The 16,024-nt window shown below is 45.3% G+C and overlaps 3 protein-coding genes across 3 annotated transcripts; 1 reads left to right on the forward strand and 2 right to left on the reverse strand.

Moving 5' to 3' along the window:
• The first annotated feature begins 5,709 nt into the window (after positions 1–5,709).
• Positions 5,710–7,005, forward strand: B0J16DRAFT_312594 (NADP-dependent oxidoreductase domain-containing protein). Its single transcript, XM_046125057.1, has 6 exons — positions 5,710–5,883; positions 5,945–6,023; positions 6,074–6,214; positions 6,271–6,384; positions 6,437–6,631; positions 6,687–7,005. Exons 1-6 carry the CDS (start codon positions 5,725–5,727, stop codon positions 6,980–6,982), a joined length of 984 nt encoding a protein of 327 aa, XP_045977263.1. The 5' UTR covers positions 5,710–5,724; the 3' UTR covers positions 6,983–7,005.
• A 1,958-nt stretch (positions 7,006–8,963) lies between these two features.
• On the reverse strand, positions 8,964–9,176 carry B0J16DRAFT_277097 (uncharacterized protein; the record flags this gene model as incomplete). Its single annotated transcript, XM_046123791.1, has 1 exon — positions 8,964–9,176. A coding segment is annotated over one exon (213 nt), but the record flags the coding sequence as incomplete, so codon positions are not given.
• A 4,767-nt stretch (positions 9,177–13,943) lies between these two features.
• Positions 13,944–15,341, reverse strand: B0J16DRAFT_359173 (P-loop containing nucleoside triphosphate hydrolase protein; the record flags this gene model as incomplete). Its single annotated transcript, XM_046129634.1, has 1 exon — positions 13,944–15,341. The coding sequence occupies one exon, from the start codon at positions 15,339–15,341 to the stop codon at positions 13,944–13,946; it is 1,398 nt and encodes a 465-aa protein (XP_045977265.1).
• Between the last annotated feature and the right edge of the window lie 683 nt (positions 15,342–16,024).

Raw genomic sequence — 16,024 nt, forward strand, 5'->3', positions numbered from 1 at the left:
CACTTTCATAGATTCTAGCTCACCAGCTATCAATAAAACATCTTTACCTGAATACGCCTAACCCGCTCTATTCACTATTAAGAGACGTGACACTTCGCAACGCTCAGTACCTACGCCCTACATATCTGCCAACATAAACCTAGTACGGACTAGTTTATCCCTTGGGAATCACAACCGTCACATCAGACTGTATCCAGCAATCCTACCAACGTACACCCAGTACGGACTAGTGTATTATCTTGGAAACGCCTACCGTTACACTTTGACATTAGCTTTAGCGGGAGGTATATTCAAAGAAGTTAGGGTTAGGGTGAATGCTTTTAGACTTGTGAAGAATATGTAGTCTTAAAGCTTGACGTGTAACTACAGACCCTAACGCCGGTGGAAGGGGTTGGGGGGTTAACCACCCTATACCTTGGGTTTTAAAGACCCTAAAGACCGTACTTAAGCCTCAACCCCAGTCAGAATGCGTCAAAAGATGAATCAGAAGGCGTAAGAGTAGTTTCCCAGGATTAATTCTAGAAGCACTCAATGAAAGAACTAAGGTAGTTATACACAAGGTGGCCCTGCTAAGAGCTGGGCTCCAAATATTTAGTAGGTAAATAAAATACTAAGCTAGCGGTGAAAGGTAAAAAGAACCCGACTATGGAAAGAAGGGATAATACCAGTAGAGGAAGGAAGGCGTGCAATTGATTAGATATATAGTAATACGCAGGTAGTGGCCCAATCATAGAGAGAAGTTAGCTAGGCAGGGTCGGCCTAAGCGAAGGAATAGCGTATTGGTGTTACGATTGGTCACCGTAATAGCGCTATAAGTCTCTATAGGCAGCTGTAAGCACCACTGTAATCGCTCACATAGTGATTATAGCCCGATCTTTTGCCCTGTGGCCTAACGGTTAGGTGCAACCGTTACAATTGGAACATGCGGCAAGACCTGTTCCAATGCGAAAGGATGTTAGACAGGTGTTGTAGTGCTTGGGTAAGAGCACAGGGATTAGTTTTAGTTAATTTAGCAATTTGTTTTGTGTTTATAGTGCCTTTAATTTTTAAAGGCTGAAAATTTATCCCGCATCCTTATGTATTATGTACGTATATTATGTATAACGTGCGTGATAAGCAAGTGCTCCAGACAAGCAAGTGCTCCACCAATCTTTACCTAGAGACTTTAAAAGAGTAATAAAAACACCACAATCTATCTGATCAATTAAAATTAATCACTATACTCTTCTCTATTAACCTCAATCACCTCTTGACAGGTCCTTGCATTATGCCCGGCCTTGCCGCATTTGCTACAATGCCGACCACCTGGTCGCTCTGACCTTGCTCGACGGCCACTTCTTGAGAATTCGGCCACTACCTGCGTATTAATATCCATCTGATTAATTACTTGTAATGCCTCCTCTTGAGTTATAGGCCCTCCTTTATGTAGTCTAGTTCTTTTCCCCCTCTGGCGTTGTCCTACTATCTGATTTGCTTGTTCAAGTTGTTGAACCCTATCCTTCAGCATGACCACCTCATGGGCAAGGATGCTATTTCCCTTCTCAAAATACTTAACTGCTTGTATTATTGACTCTGAGGAGCTGCTCTTGTGATTGATAATCCGTTCCTGTAGATATTTGGAATGTGATTGAGACTCTTGTAATGTCTTTGAGGTCCTTGAAGCCCATGGGGTCGAAGGTGCTGTAACCTCTAGAGGAGGCGTCGGGGTCTGTAACTGCACATCCATCTTTGAGATGACATTTTCCGGGTCAAGAGGAGTAAGCCCGGCTCCTCTAAAACCTGCCTTAATATTGCTTTCTGTAATAGTAGCTTGGTGGGCGGTATAGAAGGCAGGAAAGAACTCGGTCTTAGTTATATAGGTTATAGAGCATCTGATCAGATGCTCTATTTCTCGCCCATAAGCCTTTTTCAACGGCCCAAAGCAGCTAACATCAAGAGGCTAGAGTAGATGAGAGGCATGAGCAGGCATACAGAGCGTAATAATCTTGTTCTCCTCACAATATCTTATGAATTCGGCCGAATGGTGGCTTTCATGACCATCAAGGATCAAGAGACGATAGGAACCAACCGATCGGTCCTTTGTTGACCGATTAAAGTGCTTAAGCCAGTCAAGACCTAGTTGGTTATTGGTCCATCCATTATCGCTTAATGCAATAACCCAATCGTCAGGTAGGTTGCATTCTTAATACCAATTGGCAAGGTAATATTGGCCTGCACTAATAATAAACGGCGGGATCGATTGTCCTTCTGCATTGATCGCCTCAATCGCAGTAATCTATTCACGATTTCCAGGCTGCACTTTCTTTAGCATCCCTTGCCTGTGGGAGCCTGTAACGACCATCCCGGACTGAATCATACCCATCATAAAGCCGGTCTCATCAAAGTTCCATATATCAGCTAACTGGATACGTATTTCGCAACTGTATTCTCTATAAGGCGAAACCAGTCACGAATAATAGTCAGGTCTTTGCATTTAGCTCTCTGATAGTCATATCTTCGAAATCGATGTGTTTTAAGCTCTTGTTATCGCTAGATGAAGTTATGAACCTAGAGCTTGCCGACTGGTGATGCGTTGCAGTCAGTAAGTAGAGAATTGGCCATCTTTTCTATAAAATCGCAGCGCGGAGGAAATCCTCGCGAATCTAGGTCGAGGATAAATCGAACTATTATCTGCTCCTCTAGATCAGATAGATTCCGTGATTTAGTGGTAATATCCCTCTTTGAACGAATGCCATTGTGGCGGCGATTTAAGGTACGGTAATTAATATTGTATCTGGTTGCAGCCTTTCGGCCACTTAAATTTAGGTCATTTTGAAGGGCAAGAAGGGCAAGAAGGATCCTAGATTCATATAAAGCCTGTGACATATTGGGTTGTTAAGAATTATCTGATTGAATGGTGATAATATAGGGTGAGGGATTTTTGGGACACTCGCTTATGTGGGACACTCGCTTATAATGTACGTTATTAAAGCTAAAGATTAATAATAATAAAAAAGAAAAAATCTTAAAGCCGACCTTATTTATATAGTTTAGCTTCTTAATTATTTAATAAGATTATTACTCTACCGATTGTAATTACTGCGTCTGTAGCTAGACCTTTTTTATTACCCGTTGCATTTTAACCAATTATTTATCAACAGAGTCCGACAAGCGCAGGAACTTAAACTGACTGAAATTGATAGTCTCAGACTTTTGCTGGAATTATCGACTGGTGTCAATGAACTCGACCAGGCAGGCATGTCACCAATGGCTACATTCCTCAGGACAAGCGTCTTGTTAAATAGCGATAATGATATAGAGGCATTGCGTCTTCTCTTAAGGCACAGCGCAGACCCAAGTCTCAAAACAGAACAGGGTCTGAACTTAGCACACCTCACTACTAGATCTATCAGGGCTTCAGCCGCCTTATTGCATATACTAGCGAATTAAAAGGTAGACATAAGGGCCAGAAATAAGTAGGGACGAACCGCATTTAATTATGGTGCTATTAGCAGCTGGCTTACGAAAGAAGTGCTGTATTTTCTTTGTGATGAGTTTCAATTGTCTAAGGAGCTACTTGATGCGTAGGGAAAGACGCCGTTGGCGTATGGAATTGAGAAGGGACTGGAGGAGCACCACCCAGACATGTTCCAACGAGACCGATGGGTAAGGGTAAAGAAGCTGCTACTACGCGACTAACGCAGAAGTGGCGGTGTGAGGAGAAAAAAGCAGTTCCCTTCAGAGAGTCATGCTTGTCAGCTGATACAAGGAGCTCAGCGTCGGGCATCGGTATCGGGCTAGTAGTATGTTAATAATCCATGTCAGCCACCTATTCGGAACTATGCATAATTATTTACTACAGTGGGTGGCATTAAGTTTATAACCCCCCGCCCCCGATCCACTGTTATAACGTTCGGTGTCGGTGCTAAAGTTGTCGATATTGACAAGAGCTTCCCACGCCTTTAGGGGAGGAAATACAGCGAGCTTGCTAGCACCAACATCCACCAAAATCGCAGGTCTCGAGTTCAATGTATCCCTGCGGCATCTAGCCACGTAATTATTAAGCAGGGCTGAGCCAAGAACTAAGGTTACCTTAGTAACTCAGCCATCATTTAGGACGTAATTACTGAATGGTGGTATAGTAACTATAACTCCCTGCATCGTTTGTTGACAACTGGATGTATAATGCGCGTTTGGTAACCTCGAAATCATATTCCTCACTAAATATCTCTGTCTTGTTTCCCATAAATATATATGTACTCTCACAACAACAAACCACGATGACTCAGCTATTCAAGATCGCAGCCCAGATATTCACACTCGCCATCTCAGCTGCCATCAGCATTGGTGTGATTGATATTCCCTGTTACGCTACCTTTTGCTCTGAAGAGTATTTTACTTTTGGGACAAGATTGCATATTGCCATCTTTTAAAGCTTCCTCGCAATGCTGCTCTGCTTTCTTCTCCTCCGCGCATACAGTCAAATTGTCCTACACATTATCAATCACCATATTTCGCATTGACTGTCTCTTGCCTGCAAACGTATCACCCTAGGAGGACTCGCTACCTGCATTGCTGTCCTTGATATTGTGGGTGCCCTTACTATCTTTGGGTTACCGGCACAAGGACACTTCTGGGGGACGCAAAAAGGGAGGAGCACGGGCCACAAAAACTGGTAATGAATGTCATTACCAGTGGTAATTGGTACAATAGGGTTTGGCAAGAGACTGGAGTCCGAACCAGACCAAAATTCCTCAAATCTCCCCTTTGTCGGCGCCCTGGTTTGCGCCCTGGTTTGCGCCCTGGTTACTTATAAACCTTTTTAGATGATCTTCTATTGCTGTGCGACCTCGGCACCTACCGCTCGATCGTTTTGACAAACTAGACAGCAAATTCCATCGTAGAAAACACTAAGGAACTGAATCGGAAGGGAGATTAGCAGCGGTCGCACCATCCTGAATATCTCATCCGTGTCTCGTATAAGAGGTAGATGGTCAAAACTTCGCTCAAATAGCTTGATAGCGGCGACCTTGAAGGCACGCATCGCATTGTGGTACTGTCGGACATGCTGGGCGATGTTGGTTCGTGGTACAACGCCACACTATTTGTAAACGATAATTCGCCCAGAAGGATCGTAATAAAGTGATCTTCAAGTTCCATAGTGGGAGGCGGCTATACTCCACTAGCCATTCAATGACACAAGCTAGTAAAGAGTGTTGAAAAGAAACATCGGATTGAGGTTACAGTCAAGAGAATAACGTATGAAAGCTAAAGTACGCTATCACAGATGTGACGGGCATGCAGATCGTTGATCAGAATGGGATAAATCAGTCACCATAATATGGGTTGAAAGAGGAATAATCCGTATATAGACAGGTACTTGAGAAATGGACAAGGGTACGCGACAATCAGGAATAGAAGAGTAGGGTATTTTCTTCTAGCTAAAGCCTTTAATTCGTTAGTAACGACCCTTGTTCTGCGGATTTAATGCAATCCGATGACTAGCGGTGGACCTCATGTTCACTAGCGAGTCTTGATTAATGAACGGAGTTAAGGGCGGATTTAAGTCTGCAAGCTTCATTCGATAATAGCAGAGACCACACTATACGTCATATCGAACTTAAGATACGTGAACCAATGATTAACTCCGACGCATTGTTCGAACACATATATAAAATCTACTTTGAAACGAGTTCAACCTCTCGGATCATCTTCCAACTCATCTCTATTGTTCATCGGTTCACTATGGTCAAAGCCCTCCCTTTCGCTGATATCACAGTGCCCTCGCCTGGCTTTGGAGCCATGGGTCTTAGCTTCGGGTTAGGGAACAACCTGAGTCTCGAAGAGGCTGAACCTCTGTTGCTCAAGGCAATTGAACTTGGCTGTACCTTTTGGGATACTGCTGTGAGTTCCAAGTCTTTTGAAACATTCTCTCAGGCCAGTGATACTAACATAGTGCATGTAGGTTGTCTATCGGGCAGGCGTTAACGAAAAGCTCTTGGGAGACTTTATCAACAAACACCAAGTTCGCGACAAAGTGTTCAGTAAGTACTTGGTCGGATATGATCATAAAAAGTCTAACGGCCGACAATAGTTGCTTCTAAGTGTGGCTTTGATTGCTTTGGTGATGGCTCTGTTACCAATTCCGCGTCTCACATCAAATCGTACATTGATGGCACGATCGAGAGGCTCGGTTTCACTCCTGATCTTTACTATCTCCATCGTATTGACCCAAGTGAGTGTAGGAAGTCTCAATCAAGTATTTCAGAAGCTAACTGGGGCTGTGACTAGAAACTCCTCTTGAAGAATCAATCGGTACCCTCGACGAGATCCGCAAACAAGGCAAAACCACGTATATTGGGCTGTCGGAATGCTCTGCCAGCACACTTCGAAAGGCCAACGCCAGTAAGATTCCAGATTCTTTCCGGCGCGTAACGTTGGCTTACCGTTGTCATAGTTGCCAAGATCGACGCTTTGCAAGCCGAGTACTCTGCGTTCGAAACACTGCACGAGACTGACGGCCTTATCGATACTGCTAGAGAACTAGGAATCGCTTATGTTGCTTACAGCCCCCTTGGCCATGGCTGGCTGGTAGACGACTTCCCTTATCGGACTCCAGAAGATTTTCCACCTGATGATTTTCGTCGAGGATGTATGCACCCATCAGACTGACCAAGTAAACTTAACCTATGACTAACCTCCTGCAGCACCGAAGTTCCAAGGTGAAAACTTCTATAACAACCAGAAGATCGTTGAAGAGATCAAAAAACTTGCCGTTCGAAAGGGTGTTAAGTTGACCCAGATTGCACTTGCGTGGGTTGCGGCACAGGGATTTATTGCTATTCCAGGTACAACCAAGTCTGGCCGCCTGGAAGAAAACTGGGCTTCAAGAGATATTGAGCTGAGAGACGAAGAGAAGAGGGAGTTGCGGCAAATCATTGACTCTGTAAAGCCGCAGGGCAACAGATATGGTCCAGCTCACCAAGCTATGGTCGGTCATTAAAATAGTCAGATTCACAAGTCGAGCCAATCACCCCGGAGTAATACTTCGCAATAACAGGTTCAATAGTCTCTAGCTAGTACTGTACAAATACGATTGCAACTACCCGTACAAAAGACAGTAGCCTCCTAGTGCTACACACACACACACACACACACACACACACAAGTCTATTACGCCCGGTAGGCCATAGCCCAGAGGGCTCTATAAGCTAAAAATACATACATCTCGCTAGTTATTGCCTTGCTCTCGCCAAGCCCATGTGGTTCTTGTCTTGTTCTTTCCAGCCTGGTCGTCGCTTGTCTCCTTAATCCCCATAATTGTTAGTAATAGCAGGTCAACTTGAAGCCCAGTTCCTCCAAGTGTTCAGTTTCCTATCTTCGGCGGCTGAAGCGGTGCCTGCTTCTGGTTGTCCAGGGTAGTGGTTGTCGGTAGGTATAATTTTATGGTCGATAGGGTAGTAGTAATATTGTTATTATCTCTGTTCCAGGCGACCTGTGGCGATCGCGAAACGGATTGTGGCTCGTACTGCTTCTATATTCGGTGTCCACTTTTGTCTATCTGATGCAGCTTTGCCCCCTAAATGAAAGGAGAGGTTACTGCGCTTTTCCTCTACACATTGACGCATCATCTCCTTGCGCTGTACTATCCATTTTACACATCGGAAGAGGAAGTGCTCTACTGTTTCTTTTACTTACCCGCATGGGCATTCATCCGTCACTGCTGCTCCGATTTAATACAGGTAGCCATTCAGTCGTGCCATACCGGTTCTGAGTTGTGCCAGCACGCTGGCTTCCTTCCACGGTAGCTGATCGTACAATAGCCGAGTATATTTACCAGGCAGAGCTGAGTCGACCTTTCTCGAATGTCTGCTAACTCCGTCTGGTAGTTCCCTCTCCCTTTATAGATTTGCTCTCGTTCGACTAAAGATTGTCGTCTTTGCTTTGCTTGCTCCTCTGCGTGGTGTGACATACGGCTCTGTTGTATGGCGGGCTGACATTTTGGCTATCCTCTGGATTTTGACCTCACTGTCGGATAGTAGCCAGATGAGCCTGACTCTATTCCCGTCTCTTTTGAGCTTTTCTATAGCATCGTATATCTCCCGAATGTGCCCTTGGCCTGATTGTTGGCGAGGGTTACCTATAGCTTGTGCAGCCGATTTGTTGCTTGTTACGATCACAATGACCCGATACTTCATCTCTGGCAGATATTTTAGCCCACGAGCGATGGCTGCTAGTTCGGCCGTGTACGGGTTGTGTTCTTCCGTCGTCCCTAGCGTGACCGAGAAGGTCTCGATGATCTTGCCGGCTCTCGCTAAGGATATGGGGATTCGAACGGTCGCCAAGCCCATAGAGCCGGTCAAAATCGGTTGTCCATCTACAAACTCTCTTGAAGATTGTGCGCACGGACCTTCCAATGGGGTGTATATAGTAATGGCTGGTGGCACTGTACTCGGTGTACAGAATCTTGATGACCAAGCCGTAATCAGTCGACGCACAATGGTATGACCTCGCATAAACCGAAACGGTAAGCTGCTGCGTGTCATCTCAATGAGGAACCTGCAACCTTCTGAGCCAATGTCGCACTAAATGCTACATTATTACGACACAGGCCTATGCGTCGAGACTATATAGAGCGTTCTACGTTTTCAAGAAGAATGCGGAATGCACAATTGAGGAGAATTGTATGCCCCTGCTGACGGGCCATGTAGCAGACTCTAGAGGCACTGGACCAAGCTGGAAATAATCTCATTATCACGGCCGGTAGTCTAAGGTTTGACATTTCCTCACAATGAAACAAGTTCGTTAATGTCGGTAAGCAGGATCGATCTGACTCGCGGCTATCCTCCGCTTCAATTGTAATAAGACTGAACAACGACCTTAGCGATCGGGAGAAGGTCAAGAAGTCATCAGGAACCTTGCTACTATGTATTTCGCAATTGTGAAACGCCTTGAACACTCTTGTCGTGTTCTCCTTTTTTGCCCTAGGCATGCTGATCTCTCAAAGACTGCAGGAGGGCCTTTGGCTTCCGTCGATCAGGATGATCTTCTACCAATATCTTCTCCCGAACCACAGCCACGTGCTCTAGCAGTTCTACTGCCTTCTTGATCTGGCCGTCGGCTCGATATGCTTTTGCGAGTACGTACTGTGATGCCAGTCGATCTGGGTGATCCTCCGCTAATGTTATCTGCCCGACTTATCCGGAAAGAAGGGCGGAATAAGGGGATATGAAAAAGTATATCCAGATTTATTACTGCTCTCTTGTAACGGATTTGGGCATCTCTGGTAAAGCCATACCTTGTCCTTTATGCCGATGTATTATCTCAAACAGCCGGAAAGATAACTTCAAAAGACATATGCGAGACTCGCACAGGCTTGAGCGGGACTGACGAGTATATAAACTATCAACTCCAGACTGAGTAGAGAATTTCGAGACGTGTAACCATATTTAGTGGTTCGGGTTATTCGAGAATGGGACAGCCTTTTAAGAGCAATAGAAATATAGGAAGTGCCACGACTAGTTTTCATAACAGAAACACCATAAGCAGCAGCAGTAAAGTTATTCAACCAACAAGGCATAGACGATGAAAACGCAATGCGTTTCTGTTGGTAATTCTTGAGTGACATGCCAGAGGGAAACCAATAGCAAGGGGAGAATACCTTAACGTGGATGATTAGATCCGAACCAAGGTCAATATCGGCGTTTTCTGGGGAGCTGTCGGCATCGTGTTTATACATAAGCCTATTACCAGACCTTTCGCCATGATCGCTTCCCAACATCTTGTCATCCCAGCGATAGAAGTACTCAACAATGGAGTACACGCACTGAGCATCGTCTTTGTTTTTGGAAGGTATACTTGAAGACAAAGGCAAAGGGTTGCTGTTGGTGATATTCAGGTCCGGTTGGGATTGTGATGGGCACAATTTTGTTCTTTATAACGAGAGAATAGAAGTATAGAACACATTACTAGACACTGTATATTTTCCCATATAAAAGTAGCTAGAGATTGGAGTAGATACCGGTGTTAAGTGGCCTATTTATGTGCTCGTTATGACGGATCAACCGTGGTTCTAGTTTTATAAGCAACCTACTCGCTGTGTCATCTTCGGTGTTTTTCCAAATGGAAGCTATGCACATCAGCCATTGTAAAGTATGTTGGACTGCTGTCACTTAAGCTGATCGCAGATATGGTCGAGCAATATATGTAGTTATAGATATCATCTCTCGCTGTTAAAGAGACCTCCTAGCGCCATCTCCAACCGTACCTGCGTGAAAAACGCGGCAGCACTGCTTCCAGAAAGACCAACCGAGTACAGTATATCAGTCTCGCTAGGATGGGGGTGAACCGGTGAGGCTGGAGATGTTCGTTACCTTCAGGGTTTGACAACCCGCGTACAGCACTAAAGTACACCAGCATTGTCGAGCTCGCGAGCCCGCGATTATAATCCTCGGTGATAGCGGAGTAACGAAAGTACAGTAAGATGTCGGCTGCGGGACCTTGGGAGTTGCTCCTCATTGTCCGGAAACCAAGCGGGAGTTGGTTCGGTGTCAAAGAGATCACCCGTTTCTGTAATCACACTGCTCTGACTGCTGCATTCCGAATTACAAGGCGAAACCACAGGGTATACACATAATAGTTTGATATAAAATATCATAGTAAAGTTCTAGTCTTCTGACCGCCTGAACTTGACTTGGCGTAATGTTTTGCTGATGAAGGCGGTTTGTGAAGGTGCTTGAGTAGACATACTAAGAAGTTGAAATGTTCGGAGAAGAGACGCTCCAAATCCAACCGCTAAATCATTGGCTACAAGTACGAGACGCGATAGTCGAGGAGAGATCAGACTTGAAGTCAAGTCAACTAATCATTTTAGGTACCCATGATTGGCTCTTGCCTACGCGCAATGAACTCAGCATGGGTGGCACGAATCACCGTGTTATGAAACGGGCCCCGTTTCGCGATCTGGTAAACATGACCTGTATAGTAACGGGGAACGTTACGAGTTTTGGGCATCCATGTAGATTTCTAGACCGTTGATTGGCATAAAACCTGTAACGGGCCCCGTTACCGACTAGTATACTAGAGTAGGACGTATCTCAGAATGCTGGTCACGTGTTGGTTCACTTTTTATACACTGGAAAATATCAAACCCTACGAATTGACGTTCCGGACCCCCAGGATAGGCTTGCTGCTCAATTCAGAACTTGCCTTCAGGTTTATGTGGCATCTAAGACTTATAATCTCCACGACCTACACAGATTAATTCAGATCGAACTAGAGCAACTCGGCCGAAACGTTTCCATACCGAATCTCATCGCTGTTGCCGAAGAGATTTACTCAGGTACTCAACTGGGAGACCTTTGGTTCCAATCCTTCATACATTCCTGCTTATCACGAATGTCGGATGATCTCGAGTTGTTTGAGAATCGGAAAATTCTGAGAGGTTTAGAAATAAAGAACACGATTGGTTCGAAGACCCTGAGGTCTTGCATGTTGAGGTCTCGTGGATCAAATATGGCAGCCAGTGGCTCGAGCGTTCAGAGGGACATAGCGAGGAAGCAGGAACGCCCCTTCAGAGCAGACAAAACCGAGCCAACTACCAACAACCCTGAGCCACCAAATTCGAATGTTTCAAGTTCTGCTGATGACACACCTTTGACCGCATCGTTCGAAGATGTTAGATTCGTTTGAGGTATAGGACGGATCCAGATTCACTCATGTCTTACAGAACCTTGGTGGGCACTAAAAAGCGGGTCACGACTGTAATTTGAGTTTTTTCCAATATATTAAAATATTGATTATAACCCGTACTATAAAAGAGCCATTGGCGATAAGGTCATTTAGCTCTTCATTAACACAATCCAGGATATCCAAAGGTAAGTAATGGCCGATGTTGTGCATTTTTTAAGTGTATACATTCCCTTGCCTTCGCATGCTTACGACTTCATCAAGTGCCGTAAGAGAAGCTTGAGTCTGGTAGACTTTAGACCGCAACTATTTGCAGACAGACTGACCTGTAAACCCCAGATGTGGATAGAGCATGGAACCGTCGGTTCACGCAGGCAGGGGATCGGGATCAGTGACGCGAGGAGTGTATGAAAACACCATTCCAGGTCTTGTATAACTTGGATGTTATGGGGACATTATGTTTCAAATGCGGTTATCCTCCCTTTACTTCCTTTTCAACACGTAGCTACAACAGGTTCAATAGATTCATCATTCCGTACGAATTTTATGTCGGTAGATCTAGGACTCGATCAGCAGCTGATGCTCTATCTGCAAGACATAGCTCGCTGAAAGAGTGTTTTAGCTCCATAAATGCTGCGTCGTGCTGCAGGCCACGGGTACCTGTGTCCCTTAGGAAACTTCCCCCCCCCCCCCCCCCCCGGTTAACCCTGGTTTCTATTAACTTCAATCGATCAATGTAATTGAACTTTAATCCGCTTGCAATGCTGCAATTATAATTATCTCGGGCTGAAACTTAGAATGTAAAGTGGTCTCGATATAATAGATTGATGCATCAACTTGAAATGTATTTTATTGACAAAAAGCTGGGGGTGACCTGAATCCGTTTGGGTTAAATGGATTCAGGCTATCGTTTCATTAGCGCGTTTTTTTTTACTATGGGTTTTCAAATAGATTCAGAGCTGAATCTGCCGCGCAGCTAGGATAGGTGTGATTCTCTGGGCTTCTTATATTGATGCTATTATTTATCTTGATGTTGTGGTTATTAAATACTAATATTAACCTGAACTTGCTTTTCTGGTTGCCTGGGTACTCTTGAACCTTAACTGTATTATTACCCTTGCCTTACCCCAACCCCAATCTGTTTCGCTTAACCCTAATCTTATTCCCGGGTTATATCCTACCATAACCTTCGCTTCCCCAACTTGTCTTCGATGTACCGAAATGCACGGGCCAGCATACTGGGCGAAACCTAACCAATGATCGTACTGGCTTCCATCGATACCCCGGTCAATTTCAACCACATCCAAATCAATCCAACATATTTCAAATCAATCGCACGGCCTCAATCTGGCTTCAAATAAGCTGATATGCGGGGAAAATACTCACCTTGTCGTAATGAATTGATGCATACCGGTTTAGGCCATTTTACCTACTGGAATGTCTACGACTCTGCCCCCCCTACTTTTTCTACGACCTAGCCCCCCGCGCTTCAATAGCGCGGTTTCAATTTGTATGGTGTTTTCTACGACCTAGCGGGGCTGGGTCGTTGCTGACTTGTGGTTAGCCAGATATAAGCTTGCCTTATTGTAATGAATCAATGCATCCACTTGTAATGCATTTTATCGACAAAAGCCTATGGGTGACCTGAATCCGTTTGGGTTAAATGGATTCAGGTCATCAATTCATTAGCGTCTTTTTCTTAACTATGAGCTTTCAAATGGATCTGCTAGCAAATCCGCCATGCAGCTAGGATAGGATAGGTTTCGCCTAACTTCTGGCTTAGGTTGAGCATAACAGTAAACCAGTCTGTCCTTGTCCTTTGCCTAACTCTCTCAAACACCCACTACCCTCTTACCTTCCCTAATCAAATGAAAACTTACGGTTTTGCTTTAGGGTTAGGGTTAGGGTTATGGGTAAATTATTATTAATAGCCTCGTCACTCTTAACTTAACTTATAATGCTTACACTTTACTCTCTTAACTTTCTTATTAAAATAAAAACCTTACCTTCTATTATAAGACTGATATGGTATAACTCTCAGTGTAAAGAAAATTCCACCTTTTGCCTTAAAAGTTAAGTTAAGGTTATATATTAACTCTTCCTTATGTTCTTAATAGCAGTTAAATTTTAATAATTATATTTCTTTATATACTAACTAATTAAAGTTTTACTATTTTATATTTATTAATTATTTTTCCTTAAGAGAATAAAAACTTTACCCTTTAAATGTATTCTAGCATTTATACTTACTATCATAAGGCAACTATAAAGATATACTATAAGTACTTCCCCTTCCCTTCTCCCTCTTTAAATTCTCCCAGTAAAAGAGCAGCTACACAGTTGGCGTTTACACATCGACTACCGCCAAGAGAGGCACCTTTACCAAGCCACAACATGTATTCCTGGCATGTCTTAAATGACTCGTTAAAATGCTTCAAGAACCATTGAGTACGACCTGGTCGACTAAATGCGCCAAAGCATAGAGGCATTACCATATCTGGGTATTGGCACGAGTTGTCCCCTTCATACTCCGGATCCGCAGCTCGGCAGATCTCTTGCGGCTGGTAACACTTCCAGCACACAGCGTGCCGGTCCATCCATTCCTTCTTCTTGCTCTGGCAGTCTCGAAGTGCTTTTTGCTTAGCTCGAATCCAATCAAAACGTCGAGCACAAGCCGTTACGGTATGCTCAAACGATTTTCCTCCTACACGGCAATAGAGACAGCAGCCTTTCATCGTCTCAAGATCTCTTTCATACCGACTCAATTCTTCATTACGTACTCGATCCTGACGAATCACCTCGGTAGGTCCAGTAAAGATCATCTCACTGACGGCAACGTCACCGCTGCCATTGTCCCTGTCCTGTCCGGCTTCAGTCTCATCACGTACGGGCCGCGGTAGATGGAACTCTAGGGTAGGCGGTCGGCATTGCGCATGATGCTCGGGACAAACGCTACAGAGCTCATCGCCCTCCATACACCACCGCCAGTCAGGTTTGCTATCAAGGAATTGGCTCAGGACCCCGCGCGAGCAGTATTCCTGCAAAAGATACAGTTGCATGGCCTCTTTGTCTGCTGCTATAGGTTGACCTAACTGCGGCTGCCAGGCTGCACTAAGTAAAATGATCGACTCGGCTACTTCGCCATCCCGACCTGCTCTACCTGACTCTTGAGAGAAATCCGTCAGAAGGCTCGGGGTATCGACGTGAATGACCAATCGAATATGAGGGTAGTCAAACCCAGGACCCAGCGCTGACGTCGCCACGATGATAGGCGAATCAGCTGCTGTTAGCCATCGCTCTATGATCGCCATCTTCTCTTCTTCTGTGCCGGACTCGGCTGTGTAGGACGGACAGCCGAGCATGTCAGCAAGCTCTGCCACGAGGTCCTTCGTCGGACAGTATATAATGACCCGGTCCCGCTCGCTCTTGAACAGGTCTGTCCGGGTCCAGCAAGACCGTACAAGACAAGCTGCCTGCTCACATAGATTGCCTAGCCCACGTTCTTGCTGGACGATATATCGGATGTTAGGACGATTTGTTGACTCTCTGACGATATGCGGCCGCACGAGCTTATTGTGCTCGAAGAAGAGCTCTTGATAGATTGGTGGTAGTGTCGCTGTCAGCCAGACAGTCTGTGTACGAATCTGCCGTACGTGCCATGCTAGCTGCGACATACTTCGTCGGTAACAGCTTGCTGTGATCGTGAGATGGCATTCATCGATTACGATCCGATCTAGGCACTGTCTATCGGACAGTCGGTTGGCATACTCTAGGAACGCCTCTGTACAAGCTGCCTCGGCCGATACAACAACGATGGGGGCTGATTTCTTCGAGCCTGGGCGCCAGATATGGTGCTTTAGCGCGACTTTATCAAGGCGCTCGAGCATATTACCACGTAAGGCTACAGTGGGAAGGATCAGAATGGTTGTTTCAGCTCCCGCCAGTGTGGCTCCGACCATGAATACCAATGTCTTCCCCGAACCTGTTGCAAGAACGACGATGACCTGCTCAGGTGCACGTGGACCCATGGTCGCCAGCATGGCATCCCGCTGACCAGGGCGACGCAACTGTAGCTCTGGGTCGTTGTGCAGCCTACGGGCGGCCGCGATGATTCCATCTTCTTTGGCAGCCGGCCTTGCACGAAACCGTACCTTCTTGCAAGCATTGAGTAGCCCTTGCGCTTGTGTATCCGATACGGCAGGGGGCCGCTTACCCTGGAGCACTTGATCGATCCGAAACAGAGACCGCCAGCTTTGAGACGCTCGGTAGGCACGGTGAAGTGAGCTTGTCACGGTCAAGGTCGTGCTGCCGGCATAGCTATAGTTAAATGTCCGGAAACTATGATTGCTCATCCCGG

This window comes from Fusarium flagelliforme, assembly GCF_020744385.1.
Source record: "Fusarium flagelliforme strain FIESC 12 MPI-CAGE-AA-0113 chromosome Unknown B0J16scaffold_10, whole genome shotgun sequence".
Taxonomy (NCBI): Eukaryota; Fungi; Ascomycota; class Sordariomycetes; order Hypocreales; family Nectriaceae; genus Fusarium; species Fusarium flagelliforme.

What these genes read in the sequence shown, in the direction of transcription:
- B0J16DRAFT_312594 (XM_046125057.1), top strand. Translation starts at nt 5,725, where the DNA reads ATGGTCAAAGCCCTCCCTTTCGCTGATATCACAGTGCCCTCGCCTGGC. An exon ending in TCTCCATCGTATTGACCCAA is followed by an intron (nt 6,215 to 6,270) that starts GTGAGTGTAGGA and finishes GGCTGTGACTAG; the next exon opens with AAACTCCTCTTGAAGAATCA. An exon ending in ACTTCGAAAGGCCAACGCCA is followed by an intron (nt 6,385 to 6,436) that starts GTAAGATTCCAG and finishes CCGTTGTCATAG; the next exon opens with TTGCCAAGATCGACGCTTTG.